Source organism: Topomyia yanbarensis, chromosome 3, assembly GCF_030247195.1.
Source record: "Topomyia yanbarensis strain Yona2022 chromosome 3, ASM3024719v1, whole genome shotgun sequence".
Taxonomy (NCBI): domain Eukaryota; kingdom Metazoa; phylum Arthropoda; class Insecta; order Diptera; family Culicidae; genus Topomyia; species Topomyia yanbarensis.
The window spans coordinates 114,450,445-114,472,940 of record NC_080672.1 but is presented as its reverse complement, the minus strand read 5'-3'; the positions used below and the strand labels follow the sequence as shown (position 1 = coordinate 114,472,940).

The following is a 22,496-nucleotide window of genomic DNA, read 5'->3' as shown; positions in this document are numbered from 1 at the left end:
TTGTTCAGTTCTAAAACTTTTCATTGAAACATTCTTGAGTTTTGGATGGTCAGGAAAAATTTAATTGGTATTAAAACAAGGTAGCTATTAAAATTGAAATAGCTCGTACGTTGAGATCCACTCTGATTTTTTAACAAAATTTTCCCAAAATAATTCTAAAAATTTAGAAAAAAAACCAAATTAGAAACATTTGAAACTACGAATGTAGAATCGTTATGAATCTTCTTTTCCGGTATAGTGCTCTTTGTGACCGGTTCTGTAAATTTTGGACTGCAATTTGCTTTCAATGAAATGCAAAAAAATTGAAGAAAAAACTAATGTTTTCATAAATTGTCACGCGATGGAAAAATAGAGAATTAATTCTGCACAAAAGAAATGAAAACCCGAGTATGATGATCACAATGACCAAACCTTTATATGTGCAGTACAAACAGATTTCATGTAATGTTTATCTGCCGTCCTGAAGGTGCCATTGTAATGTCGAATCGTTTTCGTATAGGGCTATCAAGCAATAGAGCTGGACCGCAAAGAAAAACATTATGGCCAAAATCGCGGGTCTGAAAGATGTATGGTCAGGATCTGAACAAATTCAATAAATGCATCTGAAAGGGTAATGAAAATTTGATTTTAAACTGCTTTCGGGACAGAAATTTTATGTTGCAAAAGATCACAAATTTCCAGGAAGTATAAAATTGTTGTTGCAGACAAGTTTGTCGGAAAAGTGTATGATCTGGCAGTAAATTTGCGTAAGACTCCCATTTTCATCACAACCTACAATATGAACCGAGTTATACATCTACGATAGTCTTAAAAACATCTAGTGATTAATTGGGTTCCTCCCAAGCTTTTGCCAGATTTGGCCAGTAGCTACTACAGTGAGAATTCGCAATAGCAGTTCCGAGATAATGACGTCAACGTCCTTGAGAATAGGATGAACTCCCCAAACTGCCCGGAATTCCAACCAATCCAAATATATACACTATATAAATTTAAAAAATTGAAACATGGCAATGACCAGATGCTGGCAAAAAAGTAGCAAGAGGTGTTGACCAGCAGCTTGTGCAGAAATTAAATGCAGGTATCAAGCCCCAAAGCTCAAATTTTCATTCGAGACGAATAAAAACCGCAAAAACCCACAATGCACAGTGGTTCCATTCCTTAAGAGAGGGGGTCATAAATATGTGCCATGCAAATATCGCTACTAGACTATATTTCTTTAGTAAATGTTGGGTCGCTGAATCCGAATTTCGCATTTAAAATTGATTGTATCCACCTAACAGTGTGATATGGCCTTTCTTGTTACAGTAATCATTCATATTTAATTAACATTATTTTTTGCTCTAGCATTTTTTAGAGTATCAAATAGTATATTTTTGATGTGCTTGCAAAAAAAGATGATTTTTTTATTGAAAATTATTGAAACTGCAGCTTTTGTGCTTGATCGCCAATATTTTGATATCGTATCTCGTGAACCAAATCACAGACCAATCTTCAATTTTGGAATGTTGTTCGTGATTATAATAGTAAGCTCACGACAAAATTTCAAATTAATTGTGAATGCTTCCCTAAAAAGTTTAAAAATACAACGTGTTTCAGCCACCGTAAAAATAAAGCTTTTCGCATAAATATCCTCATTACGGTACCAATAATTTTAAAATAGAGCAACAGCTCATGACTTCAAATTTATTTGTGAATTGGAACTACGGATATGGTATGAATCGTAATGGACTTTCTCAAAAAATCCGCATTCGAGAACATCGTTGTGGTACGAAGTAGAGTGAGCCGTACATCAAATATTCCATTCTGACATGTGTTTCAAAAAGTAGCGTCCAATAAATTAATATAACTCAAGTTGTAAGGATCCGATCGAAAAGAATTTTTTTGAAAATAATAATTAAGCTATATAATTTCAAGATATGAAGTATTAATAAATAATATAGTTTTAAAATGTGAAATGATTTTTAGTGGTAAATCGTCAAACATATACAACATCTTAGATTCTCCAGGCATTCTGGGCGCAGACATGCGCAGCTGAAGCCTAGTTTAAAAGAAACTGAATAGTCTGAAGTTAGTTAAAGCCAAAACCACCCTAAGAATTCATCTATATAATAAAAAAATAGGTTCATTATTGTCAAAATCAAGTTTGAAACAATAAAACATATATCCATAATCACGAGATAAAAACACGCTCTCGCCGATATATTTTTTTATGTTATTAGACTATGGAGGATCACTGTGCAGATACATTGCACAGTGATCCCCCCATAGTAAAGTACAATAAATACGCATCATTTTCTTCTAATAACGTTTTATGCTAAAGCATACTTCCAATTGAAAGCATTAAATTGGCTTTGCTTATTGCAGGCTACATAAAGCAAATGTTAAAAAAAATTCCAGTCAACTCATACGAAATCACAACTTTAAATATTCTTAAAAAAATCCATGCATCAATAGTTTATGAGTTATGTGGGACTGAAAAATGGTCAACTTCAAAAAAATCATATAAAAAACGTGAGAATTGTTTTGCGTCAAAGACCACGAAAAAAAATTTTTCAAGGAAGTTGAGAATGTTTAATGTAAATTTTTAAGCCTACTTAAAATGGGATGATAATTAGATAGAGAAATACTTTGATTACCTTTTTTGAGAAACCAGTTTCTGCATTTAAGAAATAAATGAAACAACTTCAATTTCAATAACAAAATAAAATAACTGTTTTACAATCGAACCTTTACCAGAAATCTACCTGATAATGCAGGTTTAACATGACTGAATGTTTTTAAGCCGTTAGCCCCCCCCCCCGTCCCTAATGGAAAAGGCTGCGCACGCCTATGCATTCGATGTTGATTGGTTGTGCTTAAACTATACGTAAGAAATATATTTGATGTATTATTACTCTAAATGTACTAAGAAAATAAATATTTTACATTAAGTACACTGGAACCTCCATTTACGAACTCTTTTTTTACGTAATATTCGATTTACGTAACTTTTTTTTACGAACTAAATTCGAAATAACGAACTCTTTTTTTACGAACTAAATTCAAAATAACGAACATTTTTTGGAAAGTTTGAGTTCGTACATTACAGCATGAAGTTATATACTTATGTATTCTTAGTTAATTGTTAGTAATATAAGTTGGGTATTTTAGAAATGGGGTTCACGAGTGCATTACGGAAATCGATGTCTTGAGCCATTTTGGAATCCAAGATGGCGACTTCCGGTTTAGATAAATTCTCTATAACCTCAACAATATGGGTATTTTCTGAATGGGGTTGACGAGTGCATGACGGAAATCGACGTCGTGAGCCATTTTGGAATCCAAGATGGCGACTTCCGGTTTATATAAATTTTCCATAACCTCAACAATATGGGCATTTTCGGAATGTGGTTGACGAGTGCATGACGGAAATCGATGTCTTGAGCCGTTTTGGAATCCAAGATGTCGACTTCCGGTTTAGATAAATTTTCTATAACCTCAACAATATGGGTATTTTCGGAATGGGGTTGACGAGTGCATGACGGAAATCGATGTCTTGAACTATTTTGGAATCCAATTCTCTATAACCTCAACAATATGGGTATTCTCGGGATAGGGTTAACGAGTGCTTGACGGAAATAGAACCCATATTGTTCGTTATCAAGAATAATACTCAACCGGCAATCGTCATATTGAACTTGGAAAAGTTTCCAATTGTCCATTTTCAGCATCTACTTGTCAAGCCCGTTCCAAAAATACCCATATTGTTAGGATTATCGAGAATATTGTTCAACCGGAAGTCGCCATCTTTGATTTCGAAAAGGTTCCAATTGTCCATTTTCAGCATCTACTTGTCAATCCCGTTCCGAAAATACCTATATTGTGTGGGTAATCAAGAATATTGCTCAACCGGAAGTCGCTTTCTTGGATTTCAAAATTGTTCCAATTGTGCATTTTCAGCATCTACTTGGCAAGCCCATTCCAAAAATACCCATATTGTTAGGGTTATAGAGAACATTGCTCAACCCGAAGTCGCCATCTTGGATTTCGAAAAGGTTCTAATTGTCCATTTTCAGCATCTTCTTGTCAAGCCTGTTCCAAAAATACCCAAATTATCAGGGTTATCGAGAATATTGCTCAACCAACGAATATTAATAAGAATGTGAAGCAAACTTTTTTTACGAACTAAATCCCAAATAACGAACACTTTTTTTGCGAACTAATTCAATTTACGAACCCCCGGTTTGGTTCGTAAATGGAGTTTCAGTTTCAGTGTAGTATAGTCCTACGTCTACAGTTCGTGCGACCCCATGGGGCTGCCCCTTGTAGTTTTTAATCAACTTTGTGTTTTTTAAGAAATTGGATATTTTTTTGCTTTTCTGTATTCCTTGCTCCTCAGTAACTTTTCTTTTGATTCATATATTGAACCTCTTGATGATCGAATACAGCTTAGCACGTTTGAGCTTGCACATTTTTTGGGTGATGCCATTTTAAATAGCTTATTTTTCTAGTTACCAGTTTTGCGGTTTTTACATCCGCGAGCCAATTACTATGAGTGTTTATAGTCGCAACTCATTGTTTAATTAGAGTTACTGCGCCATAATTCATCTTAACTCCTCTATTTATCCCACCCATTTGAACACAGTATCTGCTATCTCTATTCAACGCATTAGCTTAAGTGGTAGGATGAATAAGGGTACGTTGTACTCGACTTCTCGCTTCGCTCAAACGCGAGCATTTTACATTTTCCAGGCAAAAATTGTAACTGAACTGCTTGTTAGGAATGAAGCATAAATGGTGTTTCCTATTTAAGCGCAATCCAGTCACTCTAAGTTGAGTTATCAACGAAATAGTGTGACATCCTGAATAATGAAGTGAATAAGGGCTCGGCTATCATTTGAAATTTTGAGCAAAACGTTTCAGTGCCTGACAAATACTAAAAACAGTTTTCCTTGACAGAATTAGTTTTTAAGTTGATTTTACAAACACTAATTAAGCTAAATTATCCAAATTGTCATGTCAGGTAAAATGTTAATCAACGCATTTCTGGTAAACCATTGAAAAAATTGATAATTGATTTCTAGATAAATAGTGGTTTCGTGTATGGTAACATCTACGAATTGTGCTATGAAAACCCAACAAAAACAATACATGTTTTTCAAAACACTACAGTCCAAGATGATGGATGTTGATTTGTTTAAATTCTCCAAGCTGCGCAGAGTATTTTAATCGTTAAACCCGAATAAATAACCAATGGGAAATCGTCAATCTGCCCTACCTTTTTGAATATACTTTATATTGTAGCACGTGAAGGGAATGTATTAAAACTCCACCCAACGAATTACTCGTTACCTTGAACTTTACTCGTTGTTTCGTAGCTTTGAAACTGGTTTTCCGGTGTCTCCATAGCAGCAAGGTAAGGCCAAACAGAAGAAAATAGGTCACCCATTTCGTTGACAGTCAATGCCAGTATGTTCTGTTTAGTTCGAAGAGTTTCTCCGTCATCGCATACGCTATACCGTACAGTGCCTACGGGTAATACAAAATAATAATAAAAAAATACACACAACCAATGATCGGTGTGGTGCGTGTGCCGCGAGAAAGGCTAATAAATCTTCGCGACAGACCGGTGCCCAATGAGCTAAAACACCAAAACTGCCGTTATACTGAAGTTGCGGGTACTCATCCATCCAAACCGGGAGATTGTTTCGAAGCGCTTGACAAGGCAGACGGGCAGCAGTCGTCTTCTCGGTTTAGCTGACGATTGCCACTCCATAAATCTGTCGGCAGACGGTACATTCGTTAATTCGTCAGACAGCTTACGAAACATCATTCTGCCACCAACAATAAGCTAACAAGTTCCGCAAATCTAAGAAAGCTTCTATTGAAATGACCAACAACGCTGTCGACTGCCGCGGTGCGGTCGGAATTTATTGCCCACTTACACATCCACCGTCGCAGTGAACACCCAAGTGCTGACATATGCTTCGTTAGCGCTCGATATCTGATTAAGTGGGACTTGATTATTCTTTTACTTTATCTTGCTAGGGCAAGGGCGGATTCAGGGGGGAGTACCTACATGAATGGCAAATGAAAATTAACCTTAGTCGAAAATTTAAAAAAATGGATTTGTGATCAATACACTAAAAAATTTTTTCCGTGAAAATACTACAATATAAAAAGCATTATAATTCTTCCTATCTATCAAGTTGAGGAAACCTAGGGCTGTGAACCTGTTGTAATAACTTTTAAAAATTTCTTCAAATTCGCGAAACAATATGCTTTTGTCAATATGTTGAGCTATCGCCGTAACATTGTAAAACGAGGTTTTTGGATCATATTACTCTTCAGGTTTTTTGAGCAGGGTAGTCACGACCCTTATCCACTTAGTTGAACCAAGGCTTGTTGATCCCTTCGGGTTTCCTACACTTCCACGTTCCACGAAATTTGCTTTTTTTTACAAGAAATACTGAAAAACTTGCTAAAGCTACGCGATCTTTCACATATATAACCTAATGCCTAAAGCCTTCTTCTCGGAATGAAGCAATCTTCTCAATTCTTGCGACAGAACACAAAAAAAGGTAATCTGGAATGATTTTTCAAATAAACTCCCATGTTTTCCCCAGGTGATACAAGGAGTGCTTTCCATGGTCCATCGAATGGAGAGCATCCTTGGAACTGTAACGAAGTGGATATGGTCGTTGATAGATTAATATAGAACTATCAGTTTTGTGGGGAGAATGTTTGCAGCACAGCCTCTTTTGTGATTGCTCTGATCACTACAATTATATTAATTAGCATAGAAGCATAGTTCATCATCTGATGATCGTAACAGTACAACGCACTACAAAGCTTAGCGCGAGAATCTCTGCTGTCAGATAAATTTGTGTACGTAAAGAACAACAATCACGTTTATATACAGTATTATATTTCCATGGAATGCTGTTGTCGCTGGAAAAAGATTCTTGGTTCCGTATATTCTGATCGAAGGTTGAATCGAATACATAACACCAGACGAAACATTGTTTCTCTCGTTAATCTGTTGACGAACCGGTGCCAATAACCGCATTCTTATGCTTCCATTAAGTTTTTTATTTGCGTTTCTACGGAGACACTTGGGGTTTTCGATGTCCCATGTGGAAAATTTCTGCTAGTTTCTAACATTTCCGAGCCAGAAACCGATTGCTTCGGTTTTGTAACAGCACCTATCAAGGGCACTCTCAGGCCATTACGAGTAAGCTTAGGAGAGGAAATGATTTTTCATGTTTCGAAAATGTATAGGCACATTAGAAAATGTTCCATCAATGAGATTGTCAGACTCTTGTTTTTTAGTGAGCAAAGGAGCGTAGAATTTAGAAGTGGCTGGTTGCGTAGCTCTCTTTAGCGTTCCTTCAAAGAATGCATCAATTTTTCCCGCATAATATATATGCGGAATATATCGAGAGTTCATGCGGAGTTTCTTCACAGAAGCAACATTTTTCATGATTCTCTCCGCATTTTCCACCGTGCCTTATTTCTTCGATGGGTAGCTGTCCAACTGTTTGCAATGACGGCATGCCCCGCCGCACAAAAAGGTAGACAGGTAGACGAGCCCAGTTCAAAAGAACATAGTTTGAAAGAGCTAATCCGGCGTAAGGCTCGGAATGAAGTTGATTGAAAAGAAGTTGTTTTCTTGTACTCCTCGATTTTTGCTGAATGCAATTTCTTGCAAACCAGATTTTTCACTGACTGAAGCAAAGGGTTCTGGAAGAAGCCAACCTTATACTTTGCAATTAAGGCCCCACACCATCAATTTCTACTTCCCCGGCGTGTACGTAGATGAACTACTTCTATGTATTCGGCCGAATGTTGTTTAGTTAGATGACGCGATATATCGATGATGTTAAATGGTTTATCTTCGGTTTGGAAGTACTCCATCCAGAGGTCGGTTGTATTAGATGAATATAATTTCTATAGGAAAATAGACTTATCGGCATTATGTTAGGATTTTTCGGTGGTATCCAACGGAGAAAACAGATCGACCGGTTAGTTATGCGAAGGCAAATATGTGAAAAAATCCTCTCAGAGGCAAGATTCGAACCAGCACACCCTTGGGACTCCGGCACGATGCACAAACCCTTATGTGGGCATTATTTTTGCCATCGGAGAAATATTCAAATCGACCTCCATTGAGCAGAGAAGATGTCGGTCTTTGCCATTAGTCAACACTATCATGCGGGCTTCAGTACCCGCGAAAAGAAGGTTTTATCGGAGGAACGGAAACGAAATTTATAAGAATGGAGTAACTGGGACTTAGCTGTGGAACATTTGTAGTATCTGTAATCAACAAACACATTTTCGCGGAGCCGTCAGCCTTACAGTCCACAAAGAATATTCCCGAATTGCCACCAGCTATTATCCGAATAATTTTATTTTCACTTACACATACCGTGTCTAAACTTTTGTCGCCTCGGATAAACATCACTTCGAATCTTACTATCTGTTAAATACTTAACTTATAATTAAACTCTAAATTTCAAGGTAAACTTAAATTCTACTAAAGCTAAACATGCAATACATAATCTTATTACTAACGGCTTAGATCCACCCTACGTAAATATAAAAATACATAGCTTGATCCAATCCAACAGAACAATACCCTATTGTGATCGCTTTGCTACCCGCCGGCCACGCTTATCAAATGTGCAAATGATTAGTCGAATTAAATCAATTGAACAGAACACTTCATATCTCGTCATTGCTCCGAAACGAGTTCATTTTTCCCACGTGTTGGGTATCGTTTTACAAACCTTCCGCCGCGAACCGTGTCGTAAAAATTTCTTAGTGTCGTCTCGAACATGGTCCTTCGAGCCGGATTGTTCGTCGACGCGATTTTCACCGTAGTAGCACAGTGCTAAGTGATTGTCGTATAACCACGTGGCTGAAAATAGCGCCGATAACAATCCACTGAGTGAAAAGACGAAATTTAAACTGGCTTTGCGGACGTGAATGTTGGTGCAAATACTGTATTCCGCACGGCGGTGAGGTAATCTCACACTGGAAGGGTGAATTTGAACACCAGAAAGGTGAAACAAACGACGGTGGTGCCCGCACCGTGACAAAAAAGTGCTGTAAGCTGAAGAAACAGTGCAGTGCAAGAAAGCTGGTCAGAAAGCCACCGCTCATATTGTGTACCGTTCCTGTACCTGTTCCTGTACAACAACGCTTGCTGCAGATTTTCTCAACGTTGTCGCCCGCCTGCAGCAATCGGGGCCGTCTTTATTCAACGCACTCAAAACTCAGGTGGGTTCTTTCCATATTGTTAAGAAAGCAGATTTGAACGAGTCTTTTGCGACGAAAGCATGTCGACCGAAGAAAAAAAACCGTTAGAGGTACCCGAAAGGGTTGCATTTGCCCAAAGGCGAGTAGAAAATGCGCGAAGGTCAATGAAAAAGATAGGTGAATTTGTCAAGTCCTATAGTTCGGAAAAAGACTCGGGGCAGGTTCCAGTTAGGCTGGCTAGGTTGGAAGAAATATTTGCGGAATTTCGGGACGCCATTTTGATTGTTCAGTCGTTTTCGTCGGCTGTTTCTGCAAAACCATACGACGAACTAATGGATGATGTCGAGGAACGTTATTGTGCTTACAAGTCCGTCTTATCCATGTACTTGCAGAAGCAGGCTGTGTCAAATCCAACAAAAACGTGTGAATCGGCAGTTTCAATTAGTCACATTAAATTCCCGGATCTAAAACTGCCTGAATATAGCGGTAAATTTGAGGAATGGCAGGCTTTCCATGATTCTTTTGAAGCTGCAGTACACTCCTGTGCACAGTTGAGCCCGATACAAAAGTTTCATTACCTAAGAGGGTGTTTGAGGGGGGAAGCTTTACGTGTGATTGATACAATTGCGATTTCCAACGACAATTACTCGCTCGCTTGGAAGACCTTGATCACGCGTTATAATAACAAACGGTTTCTTATTAAATGCCACCTTAAGGCTTTGTTTGATATGCCTGCGATGCGTCGTGAGTCTTCCGAGTCGCTTTTGTCACTGGTTGATGGTTTTGAGCGCAACATTTCCATCTTGAAGCGTCTCGGTGAACCAGCAGAGCGTTGGAGTTCGATCCTTGTGTATCAGTTGAGCCTGCGTTTGGACAATCGTACTTTGCGTGAATGGGAACATTATTCATCCAGAGAACCAGTGCGCGATGATGGAGTAGTGAACGATGGAATGCCTCTTTACATCGATATGATACAGTTTCTCCAAGACTATGCTAGAGTTCTTCAGTCCATTGCACCTCAACCCTCGGCCTTAGTTTGCTCTCGACCGTCAGAATCGAAACCGAAACCAAACACCTCGGCTTATCTCGCGGTAGAACCCACCGGGCGCACATGCCTAAACTGTGGTCAAGGTCACTTCCTCGGGAATTGTGGGCAGTTTAGAAAAATGTCACCGCATGAACGTCTTGATTTTGCAAAAACCCATCGCTTGTGTTTGAATTGTTTGAAGACAGCATCACACAGTTGTAAGAGCTGCCCGTCGTCCAATTGTCGGAAATGCGATCGGAAGCATAATACACTCCTCCATTTACCACCACTCGATAACTCTTCGGCACAACAACAATCACCGAATGCTCTTGCTTCAAATCAACAACAAGCACAGTCGGCACAGTCTCATCCACCGTTCGTTCCTAGCCAGACCTCGCCTGCCCCATCCTTGTCGGCACAACAATTGTCGGTTCCGATCAGCAATCATCGATCAGGTCCGACACCCTCCGTTCATTTTGCAAGTTCTGCCGTTTTGTCGAAACCCAAAATGAGCCCACCTGAGGTTTTGACGGCCCGATCACAGCTACCCAATGAAATAGTGCTTCTCTGGACAGCTATTGTCAATTTCGAGGATTGCAACGGTACAGCGAGTCAGGCTCGCATTCTTCTCGACTGCGGTTCACAGTGTAATTTCATGACGGAAGCCTTATACCACAAGCTCAAGCTTGCGCCTGTCGTATGCCCCACTGAGGTGGCTGGGATTGGTTCTAGTATCACTCGAGTCGAGCGTTCTGTTGCAGCTTTCGTATCGTCTCGATGTTCGTCGTACCGTAAGCAAATGTCGTTCCTCGTTCTGCCGTCTATAACCAGGATGCTACCGTCTCGTCCAGTGGACATCACCAGCTGGGAGCTCCCGCGCCACGTGCGGCTTGCGGACCCCACTTTCAACACTCCTGGTGTCGTTGATGCGATCGTTGGTAATGATTGTTTCGCTGATATTCTGCGGTTCGGGAAAATCGATTTTGGTGAGAAGCTACCCGTGCTACAGAAAACAGCCTTCGGATGGATAGTGTCTGGAAGATGCCAAGGTATAAACAAGGAGACACCATTTGTTTCATATCACCTCAGCCGCCTTGATAATCTTGAAGCTTTGGTAGAAAGGTTTTGGGAGCTTGAATCGTGCTCGTCAGGAAACAACTGGTCTCCATCGGAACGTGACTGCGAACAACACTTCAGAAAAAACGTATCACGCGACTCCCAAGGCAGATACGTCGTGAAGTTACCAAAGAAGGAGGAATTGCTGCCACAGCTGCAGGACAACCGCCTCAACGCTCAACGTCGTTTCTTGTCGCTGGAGCACAAACTCGATTCAAATAATGAGCTCAAACACCTTTATCATGAGTTCATTCATGAATATATTTCGCTAGGACACATGCTGGAGGTCCCTCTGGCGGAAATTGGACAATCGCCGCAGTACTTCCTACCGCACCATGCTTTGTTACGACCGGATAGCTCTACGACCAAGTTGCGAACCGTATTCGATGCCTCATGCAAATCTCAATCCGGAATTTCTCTCAACGATGTGCTTTTAGCGGGACCGACGATTCAAGATTCACTGATATCGATCGTTATGCGATTCCGGATGCATGCCTATGTCGTTAGTGCAGATATCGCGAAAATGTACCGTCAAATTTTGGTACACCCGGACGATCAAGCCCTGCAAAGAATATACTGGCGAGACAGCAAGGATTTGCCACTGAAAATGTTCCAGCTCCGAACGGTGACCTACGGGACGAATAGCGCATCGTTTCTCGCCACCCGTGTTTTACAGCAACTTGCAGAAGACGAAGAAGTGAATTTCCCACTTGCTGCTCCAGTAGTCCGCAAGGACTTTTATATGGACGATTTGCTCACTGGATCGAACGACCTCATTACTCTGAAAAACGTGTGCGTTCAAGTTATCGCTATGCTCGACTCTGCTGGGTTTCCTCTTCGTAAGTTCTCGTCAAATTCTCAGGAAATTATTGATCTCGTTCCCGAAGCACTCCGAGAAACAAAAACCTCACTCGAGTTTGACAGCCACTCATCAATAAAGACACTCGGACTGATTTGGGAACCGTCGACTGACTTTCTCAGCTATAAAATTCCTGATTGGCCGCCAGTAGAAGCGTACACGAAACGCACCGTTCTTTCTCGGATGTCGAGTCTGTTTGATCCGCTTGGCCTGCTTAGTCCAATTGTCGTGAAGGCCAAGATTTTCATGCAGACGTTGTGGAAGACAACATTGTCCTGGGACACCAGGCTGCCCAGCACTTATCGACAAGCCTGGGAAGAAGTGCAGAATCAGATTCCCCAATTAAAGGATCTACGAATACCTCGTCATGTTCTTTCACTCCGGAAACCTCAAGCAGTCGAAATGCATGGATTTAGCGACGCATCGGAACAGGCATATGGAGCCTGTGTCTATATCCGCTCCATTGCCGAGGACGGCTATTGCACAGTTCGTCTTGTCGCGGCAAAGTCACGAATAGCTCCGTTGGAGGTCAAGTCCATCGCCCGCCTCGAACTCTGCGCAGCTCTTCTTTTAGCCAATCTCGTGCACTTGGTTGCAGAAACTATCAACTACCAAGGCAAGGTGTTTCTTTGGACTGATTCGTCGATTGTGCTGCACTGGCTTGCTTCAACACCCTCGTCATGGCAAACATTTGTGGCGAACCGTGTTGCGGAAATACAACGTCTCACCACCAACGCATTTTGGAAGCACGTTCCCAGTTGTGACAACCCCGCTGATCTAATCTCTCGTGGAATGAACGTGAATGACTTCTACAACAGTTACTTGTGGTGGAACGGCCCTCCCTGGATAGCAACCATCAATCAACCTTGGCCAGAATCCATCCAAATTCCCGCGCGACATTCGCTTTCCGAAGAAGTTTTGGAAGTTCGGAAGCAGGTTTTTCATGTAGCGATGGCCAATGGCGATCTCGTGAAACGCTATTCGTCCTACACGCAACTATTGCGGATCGGATCACTCTGTCGACGGTTCGCCAACAATAGTTCTACAAGTAAGGGTTCTCACTTCGGACCGATCTCCAACCTTGAAATGCGTGAAACCATGATGTCACTCGTGCGGGCGATTCAAAGTGAGTTCTTTGCGAAGGAAATAGTGGCTCTCTCCGCAGGCCAACATGTACCTAAATCTTCTAGCCTGCGGTTTCTTCATCCAAGCATCCAGAATGGCCTGATTCGAGTCGGTGGCCGATTAGAATACGCCGAAATCGACTCCGACAGAAAACATCCGTTGGTGTTTCCCGAAAGGCATCCATTCACGTTACTTGTCGCCGAGTCAATCCACCGACGAACCATGCACGGGGGACCACAACTTACTTTGGCAATTATGAAGCACGAATTTTGGCCTTTGCGTGGTCGAAACTTGGTGCGCCGTGTGGTTCATAGCTGCGTTACTTGCGCTAAGGCCAAGCCCAGGATCATCGAGCAGCTTATGGGTCAGCTGCCACCAGAGAGGGTCAACCGAGCATATCCCTTTCAGTACGTTGGAGTGGACTTTGCAGGGCCAGTCTATCTTAAACCAGCCACTCGTAAAGGAGCGCCTATAAAGGCATATGTTGCGGTGTTCGTCTGCTTAGCGGTCAAGGCAGCGCATCTTGAGCTAGTGTCGGACCTCACATCGGCCGCCTTCATCGCGGCACTCCGTCGCTTCATCGCGCGCAAAGGGTTACCGAGCACCACCTTCTGTGACAATGCGACGAATTTCACTGCTGCCCAACGCGAACTCAAAGAGCTTCGCCAGTTGTTTCTGTCACAGCAACACAGGGATGCTGTACTACTCGAAGCCAGCACCCATGCAATCACCTTTCACTTCATACCTCCACAAGCTCCGACGTTCGGTGGTTTATGGGAAGCCTGCGTCAAATCCTTCAAGCATCATCTTCGCAGAGTAGTTGGGAACAGTCATCTCTCGTTTGAAGCTTTCTCTACAGTTCTCGCGCAGATCGAGGCTTGCCTTAATTCACGGCCAATTACACCAATGTCTGCCGATCCGAACGATGTGGAAGCACTTACTCCTGGACACTTCCTTGTCGGGCGTCCGCTTTTGGCAGTCCCAGAACCCGATTTAGACCACATCCCCGAAAATCGGCTCGATCTTTGGCAGAAAATGCAGCGCCTTACTCAACATTTCTGGAAGCGATGGCACAACGAGTACCTGTCTACATTGCAGCTCCGTTACAAGTGGTCCACGGTGAATCAAAATTTGCTGACAGGATCGATCGTATTAGTACGTGATGACAACCTCCCTGTCGGAAAATGGTCGATGGGAAGAGTGCTTGCTGTTCACTTCGGCGATGACGACTTAGTCCGAGTTGCTACTGTGAAGATTCCTGGGGTTGCCAAACCCATAACACGTCCAATTACTAAGCTTTGCTATCTGCCCATCGAGGTCGATCCAGCAACCATCGAACCAGATAAGTCGTCAACGCACAACCGGGACGTACCTTCCGCAGTGTCGGAAACTCAACCAGCTGGAGCTGGTCGATAGTTGGATGTAACTACTGTGTTTAAAATCTAATGAAATGTTATATTGAAATTACCTTTCAAGGTGGCCGGCATGTTAAATACTTAACTTATAATTAAACTCTAAATTTCAAGGTAAACTTAAATTCTACTAAAGCTAAACATGCAATACATAATCTTATTACTAACGGCTTAGATCCACCCTACGTAAATATAAAAATACATAGCTTGATCCAATCCAACAGAACAATACCCTATTGTGATCGCTTTGCTACCCGCCGGCCACGCTTATCAAATGTGCAAATGATTAGTCGAATTAAATCAATTGAACAGAACACTTCATATCTCGTCATTGCTCCGAAACGAGTTCATTTTTCCCACGTGTTGGGTATCGTTTTACAAACCTTCCGCCGCGAACCGTGTCGTAAAAATTTCTTAGTGTCGTCTCGAACACTATCCACGCGGGAAAAAAGTGCTCCGCCGATCCTGAATTTAAGTATTGAAGACATACAAGTTTAATTTGAGATTTCAATAGATCAATTTCGATTGTATGGGTATATAAAGTTACGGAATACGTTATGCCCTGTAGACGTCTTTTGATACGTTGTTTTGAATACGCCGTATTGGAAAAGCAAATTTTATTTCATTGACTGCATATTCGTTCCCAGCGACATTCAAAGCTCCCACTCCCAAGAAAAATTATACAGTAAAAAGTGCTTAATGCAAATGCTAATGAAGTTGGAAGGATATATTTTGTAAATTTGACCAACCGGAAACCATTTGTCCATTTGTCATATCAAGGATGAAATAATTGCCAAGACAGCCTTCTATTTACTTCTTTTTATATACATACGTGAAAATATCTACCTGTCTCATTCGAGACTTGCATTTTGTCTTTACCACTCTCTGCGTGAGGAGTTAAGCACATGTGAACTTGTCCCAGTCCATTATTTTCAATTATGTCTTAAATACTGCACCTGAAAATTCAAAAATTATTTTTAGAAGTTCTAAACAGGGGGATTTACTAATTCAGTCGAGGTCTTTAAACTCTTTATGAGTGTTGTACATTATTAGCAACTCAAACAAGCTTTTTTACGAAAGAATAACAGACAAAATATTTTTTTCCACCTGTTTGTATGAGACCTTCCCATAGTGCAGCGTGATTAACCCTCTAGTGCCCACATTTTTTTTGGCTTGGAAAAACTTTTGGAAGTGGGCCTCGTGATGAGAAAAACGAAATTAATGTTGAAAATTCTTGGAAATAATGGATTTTTCATTAGGGCCTTAAAATAAGTAGGCCGCCTAGAATCGGTGTTGGGCACCTGGGCGAATAAAAAACAAAAACTTATTTTTCTTCTACTTCAACATAAGCGAATACAGATTGTTTCTTATATTTTGGACTCCATCAGAACGCAAAATACCTAAACTGTAAGGAGTATTTCTCTAGTGCTTTAGTTGTTTAATTATTGACTTCTAATTTATAGTAGGGGAGTCCAGGGTCCGCTGGCAATGGTTTCACTTATCATGTTTTATGTTTTTAATTTAAGAAGATTGTGTAAAAGTGAATGCGTTGCATAAAAGAGCGGACTGTTGTCTGCATTACAGAATTTTAAATATGTGACACGGAAATCTCGCCAAATTACGACACACAATGATGCCACCTGGCCACTTTGGACTATAAAGTATGGATCGCGTGAGATGTTTTTTGAATAAAACTGCAAATCAATGATACTTGTTATTATTTTTCAGCCTCAATGCTCCTGCATTTTAATTTCGGCGCACAATTTGTATTCAAAAGCTAAATTTTCGAAATTTTTCAGGTGAAATTCCGAAGTAAACAAACAAAGAAAGCATAAATATTGATGCCAATTCATATGCATTGCATCAATTGTATTCCGAGTAATTAATGAAATTGTGAGGCACCCTTCCTAATACGACTAAAGTAGGCTCTTCACTCTAATACGCTCGAAAACTCAATATCACTTACAACGTGTACGAAACAGAATTTAATGCAACATAAACACATTGGAGAATGGATTAAACAGTACTTGAAGTGCAGAACTAGAGACAGCGCCATATTTCTAATACAAAAGGAGAAAAAAAGATTCTGCCAACTAGCCCCAGACTCCCCTAAATATTATTAAATGATAAGAATATCCATATTCTAACTGCAACATTCACCCAAAGTTTTTAAAACATAAGTTTTTTCAGCTAAAATTGCACATAATACTAGACTGATAATTTTTTTTCGCTCTAGTGCCCAACACCGCCTCGAGGCGGGCAAAGTATTTTACCAAAAAACCTAAACTTCCAAATTATTCCACTAAACCAATTGACATCTACAGTGAAATGCTAGTAACAGGCTACTCAAAAATATTTTTTTTAGTTATTGAAATTTCGAAAAATAGGTAAAATTTGTTTAATGAAGATTACCACTAAACACAAAATAGTTTTTTCCACGTTTTCCTCGAATTTTCAACTTTGAGCTTCAAATGCCTTTGACAGAAAGCTACGATTATTAAAATAATGTGTGTGTATGAAGGGTGTGAGCGTTGGGAAGAAATGCTAGTGCGGATGACAACATAAATCATGTTTTATTAGTTTTATTTAGATCTTTATAGAGACCGCCTATAGGCGGTGTTGGGAACTAGAGGGTTGGGGCATTTGGTGTGAAGTGCCCAAACCGAATGTTGTTTTAGTTTGCGATTTTGAAGGCAAGGTAACAAATATGATCGTTCCAAGATTTCCACGTCGAAGAACTACTCGGCGATCACGGTAACTCTCGATAAAATTGTCCGATACGGGAAATTCAATAAGTTTTGTAAAGCTTACATTTGTAGTTAGTCGCTGAACCACAAAAAATAGAAAAATGTTCGAGTTTCTGAAAATTGCTTCATGAAAACCGTAAAATATCATAATTTACTGTAAAACTCGGTCACTTTTCTTCAAAATAATAGGGAGAAATTTTTTTTATTCAGTTTTCTTTGATTCATCGACAGGCTACACATTAGACTTGTTCAATTTTTGACTTTTTGCTCCACCATGCTCTACTGATTTCTGTTATGGCCCTTAGTAGTTGTGCAAATTTTGGTACCGATCGGTTGTGTCTACGGACCCTCCAAAAATTTCAAAGTTTATATGGAAATTAGTATGGAATTTCGGAGCACGTAGAAAATAAATAATAGTTAAAAATTGAACCAGTCTACTACACATATTGTTTAGGGGAAACCGAGGAGATTTGAAACAGAGGAGAGTTGAAACAGTCCCCATTACTAGCGAAACAGTACCGTTAGGGATAAAACAGTAATGCATTTGTTTTACTTATATCGTGCCCACAAACCCTCCAGCACACGCCAACTACGTTAAATGAGTGGTTGAGTATTTACGGTAAACACACTACAAAAAATGAGCAAAAGTAAGTTTTCGTTATTTTCTTCAAATTGGTATAAATAGGATATTAAGTGAAGTTTGATCATGAAAATATTACTATTATGTAGTCTACGAGTTAACATTTATGAATTGTATGCATTTCTTTCAATCTTTGAGATGTATAAATTGTAATTTGTGGATCAAGCTTTACTTCTCGACCTAGGAAAGTTGAAACACCTTGTTTCAACTCTCCTCGATGTTAAACTTCTAGTCTTATGGTAGTGTTATAATCACATTAACGTCCCTGAACAAATAATAATAATCAAGATTCTTCTGTCCTGCATTGCCAACAATTATCAACGTTCTCAATTTATTAGATCTAGGTCATTTAAAATCACAGAATATGCATTTGTTCCAATTGTTTACTCCTATCCTTCTGAAGCTTGGAGCGAAGTATCCATAATCCAAAATGAACTAAATACTATCGACATGGATACCAAATTAACTGTTTTCATAAACTCGTATCACTTGTAGACGGAAAAAGTACCACTGGTTATATCAACCATTTTAATGAATGTAGAATGTTCTAGGGGAAGTGGTTGAAAAATAATATATAAATATATGGAAAACGGGTTGATTTTACAGTTATAGTTAATTAGTGGTTAGGTAAAGTATCTTACTGTTATTACTATTGGGATAATTGCAGAAATTACTGCTTTTGTAACAAAAATCAATTAATTTTCAAAACAAGTGTCTTTTTATACATAGAATACATTATGAAAAATAATTATAAGAATGCTTGTCATTTTAAGGAATTATCTTAGTGTGAACGAATAAAAATGGCCCAATTGTAGTGTAGTGTGCTTCAGAAAGCGTTTTGATAATATTTAAAGTAACTGGTTACTTGTTTCAACTCATATTCATTGCTGTTTCAACTTACCTCGGTATGAAGAGAGTTGAAACAAAGAGAACACTGTAACAAAAATCAATATATTTATGCTTTGTTATTGATTTGTACCAGTTATTCTGATGTAATCTGATAAAGCATGAACAGAAGTAAGAAATTTCAAAATAAGCAATCATCGAATGGCAGTTTTTGTCGATTTATCTAACAAAAACAAAAAAATGCTTCAACCCTCCTCGGTCTCCCCTATTCTCATAAAAAATCACGTCGATTCGTTGATTAGTTTTTGAGTTATCGTGTTCGCCAACTTAAAAAACGCGGGTAGGGTAGAAGTAGTTTAGAGTGTATTGTTTACACTGTATTTTTATCGCTGTGAGTTTTTCGAAAATGGTTGCCATAGAATAAAATCCGCGTATGTTATAGCAAATACGAACGAGGAATGCATAGCTGTTTAAAACAGTTCTGTGGCGTGGCCACAGAGACTATTTTAGAGGTTCAATATTAAAAAATAAGCAGATAAAAGTGAAGTCGATCTTTTTTGCGCACTACACCAGTCGTCCCCCTTAAGCAAGTCATCGGCAGCTAGCTCACAAAGGTTACAGAGGAATCCCAATCAAGGTACATTCTTTTTGTCTTTTTTATTAACGACTATAAGTAAGTTAAACTTTTTTTTTATTTAGATTATAACGACATTCAACTTGCAAGGGACTGGGAGGATATTAATTATTTTTGAAAATAAGAGCCTCAAGGAAAAGAGAAGCGGTGAATAAAGAAAGTTTGCAAAACCAATAGGGTCCTATGAACAAACTTGGAGTTTCCCGAGTTCTTATTAGCCCGTTCTGTAACCTATCCTCACAGGCATTTGTGATAGCGTCAAACGTTTGGTGGCACTTTTCAAACTAATCAAAAAAATTTTGTCAATAAAGCTGAGATAGGTGAACCATGGGATAGATATGAATCACTACAAATATTTTTCACTTTTGATTTTTTTGCATTTTAAGACTTCGGTTTTTGAATGACGTTGTCAAAATACACCAAAACAGTTGGCAGACTACATCATTATGTTAGAACATGTATTTGCATTTTTTTAAATAATCTAACCCTCGAGGCTGAATATCTAACCACGCCACTGTGCTAGATGGACCGGCAAGACCGTATGTTTGTACAATACGTCTTTCTCTTCTCAAGTGCTACGAAATTGAAGCTGGACGAGGAAAAATCAAGAGGTCAATCGTAATGGAAAAATCAGTGACATTACTGTACCAATTGAGAATGTCTCCAACAACTGAAACTGACCGACCAGTCACGATTGCATGCACAGGGAGATGTGTGATTTAACGTATAATGCAATCAACGAGCCTGAACGGGTGAGAGGCAAGGCAGCTGGTTTTGCTATTCTTTAGATTGAATGTGCAAATAAAACTTGACTTCGAATTTAATTTGTAGATTCGGCTGATGAATTTCTTCGAATGTTATGTCGGATTGTTCGGTATGCGATTGCATCATTTTAGCGTGGAATCTGAACACTTCCTCAACATTTCTCTTCCATTTTCTGGACTTTGAATGAACACTACACTATCTAACGAGGTCAAGCTCCCTAAACCAAAGTCTAAACAGTTCATATATGCACATCGGCCGCTTTTACTTCCTCAAATGATATGCATGCATATGGTGGAATCACTAGAACTGTCTCGAGCTGATATGAGCTCCATTTCTGCTGGTGACAGTAGGAGCGAGTCATTCATAAAAATAATGAAGATTGATTCTTTATGCAGCGGGCGACGGACTTGTGCCTTCAGTTCAGGCATTTCTATACAGAATGGTTTAGTTTGCGTTCGTCATTTATTATTGGTGACAGTTCTAATGTCCGTGTCTGATTTTCTGTTCCCAGCGCGTGTATTGAGGTTGTTATTTCCAGTGACACCAGTGTACATTCCCATACATACATTTATGACACAGATCGTTTGCTTTCCACGGGACATTTCTCATCAATGCACTTCGTTTTGTTTCTTTTCATACGCCGTCGCCCACACAGATGTCAGCCGGATTGATGTCATGCGTTCGCGAGAACTCTCCGCCCCTGGAGGGGCCTCCTGCCACAGTCGGAGCCAATGGAAGCAACGGTGGCCAGCTCGTTGGCATCCACAACATCACCAACAGCACCAACAGTAGTCAGTATCACGACCCGAACGACATACCGATAACCATCACCACGCCGGAGCATCTTCATCAAGGTAGGTCTTCTTTCTCGTTGATGTCATTCAAAGTAGGCACGGAAAAGCGCATTTGCCATGGAAGCTATTTCCCGAGCTACGTTCCGTGACACTAATGGCATATTCGTTTTTGACAGTGCACTACACCGGTGTAGTCGGTGCTACACTCATTCAAACTTGGGTGTAATCAGTCTATCTCTTTCTTTGCACTACACCGGTGTAGCACCAAGAAAAAACGAAAACGCCATAAATAAAATTTTATTGTATCAACAACCGCGACAATAACGCTAAACAGCCGTTGTCCCCGGTGAACCGCAAGTATTGCATTGCAAATAAAATTTCCGCGAATTGGTATTGAAGGGAACCATACTATAGTATATAGAGGGTGATTCATGCTTCGTGCTAACACCAGAACCGTTAACACCATCATTTCACAATTACAGTTTAAATAGCACTGGTTGGTTCTGGATTTGTCATATGGTTGCAATGATCATAGCAGATTATTCGTTCGTTATTTTTATTGTTTACATTTGAACAATAAAACTTTATCGAAGGTATATACATGCATAATAGTATTTTAGCTCAAATCATACTCAACATCACGTAGATCACTTTTATTTCTCATAAATGACTAGTAAATTGATTTCGTTTGATGTCTAAAACCAGTCACGGCTTGCCGAAGCAAATTGAGCCGTCCACTTCTCCAAATTTACTATAGCAAATGCTTGGAATCACTGGCAGACAAGCCTCTCTCTATTTGAAATTACTAACTGGTTCAAGATATCGCATCGCATGAGCAATCGATATGAGAGGACCCAAATTTGAACTTTCAGCGGACCACTAACACTTGTAGACTCAGTAGCAGTATACAAACAACAATACTGGATTCGCTCCAGTTTGATGAAGCGTATGTTCGCAGCGGAGCGGAAACAGAAACACCCGTACGCCATCACTGACAATATCGTTGTTTGCTACAGTAGATCAGGTCTCCTGGGTGGACACTCCATTATGTTCCGGTTATTGTACGGAGAAAGTTGATCTTTTGTCGACTTCTGTTTCAGATACCTAATATGACAGGTACTTCAGGTACCTTTGCCGTTACCAAGATATTTGAATGTTAAAACAATGAGCAATAGTTTTACCCATTGATTGTAGCTGTAGTGGCACTGATTCACGCTTCCTTGAAAATACGACCAGACAGTTTTCTCCGTGGAGAATTCGATACCCAACTGGTGGCAGCACGGAAAAATTA

At 39.9% G+C, this 22,496-nt stretch overlaps 2 protein-coding genes across 2 annotated transcripts in view; both read left to right on the top strand.

Annotated features, from left to right (window-relative positions):
- Window positions 1–22,496, top strand: part of LOC131690132 (bromodomain-containing protein DDB_G0280777) — a 351,834-nt gene that overhangs the window by 225,277 nt on the left and 104,061 nt on the right. The window contains exon 4 of the mRNA XM_058975671.1: window positions 21,067–21,265. Coding sequence (XP_058831654.1) covers window positions 21,067–21,265 — 199 coding nt within the window. The remainder of the gene's footprint in view (window positions 1–21,066; window positions 21,266–22,496) is intronic.
- Window positions 9,321–14,783, top strand: LOC131687151 (uncharacterized). The gene has a single exon (XM_058971202.1). The coding sequence runs from the start codon at window positions 9,321–9,323 to the stop codon at window positions 14,781–14,783; it is 5,463 nt and encodes a 1,820-aa protein (XP_058827185.1).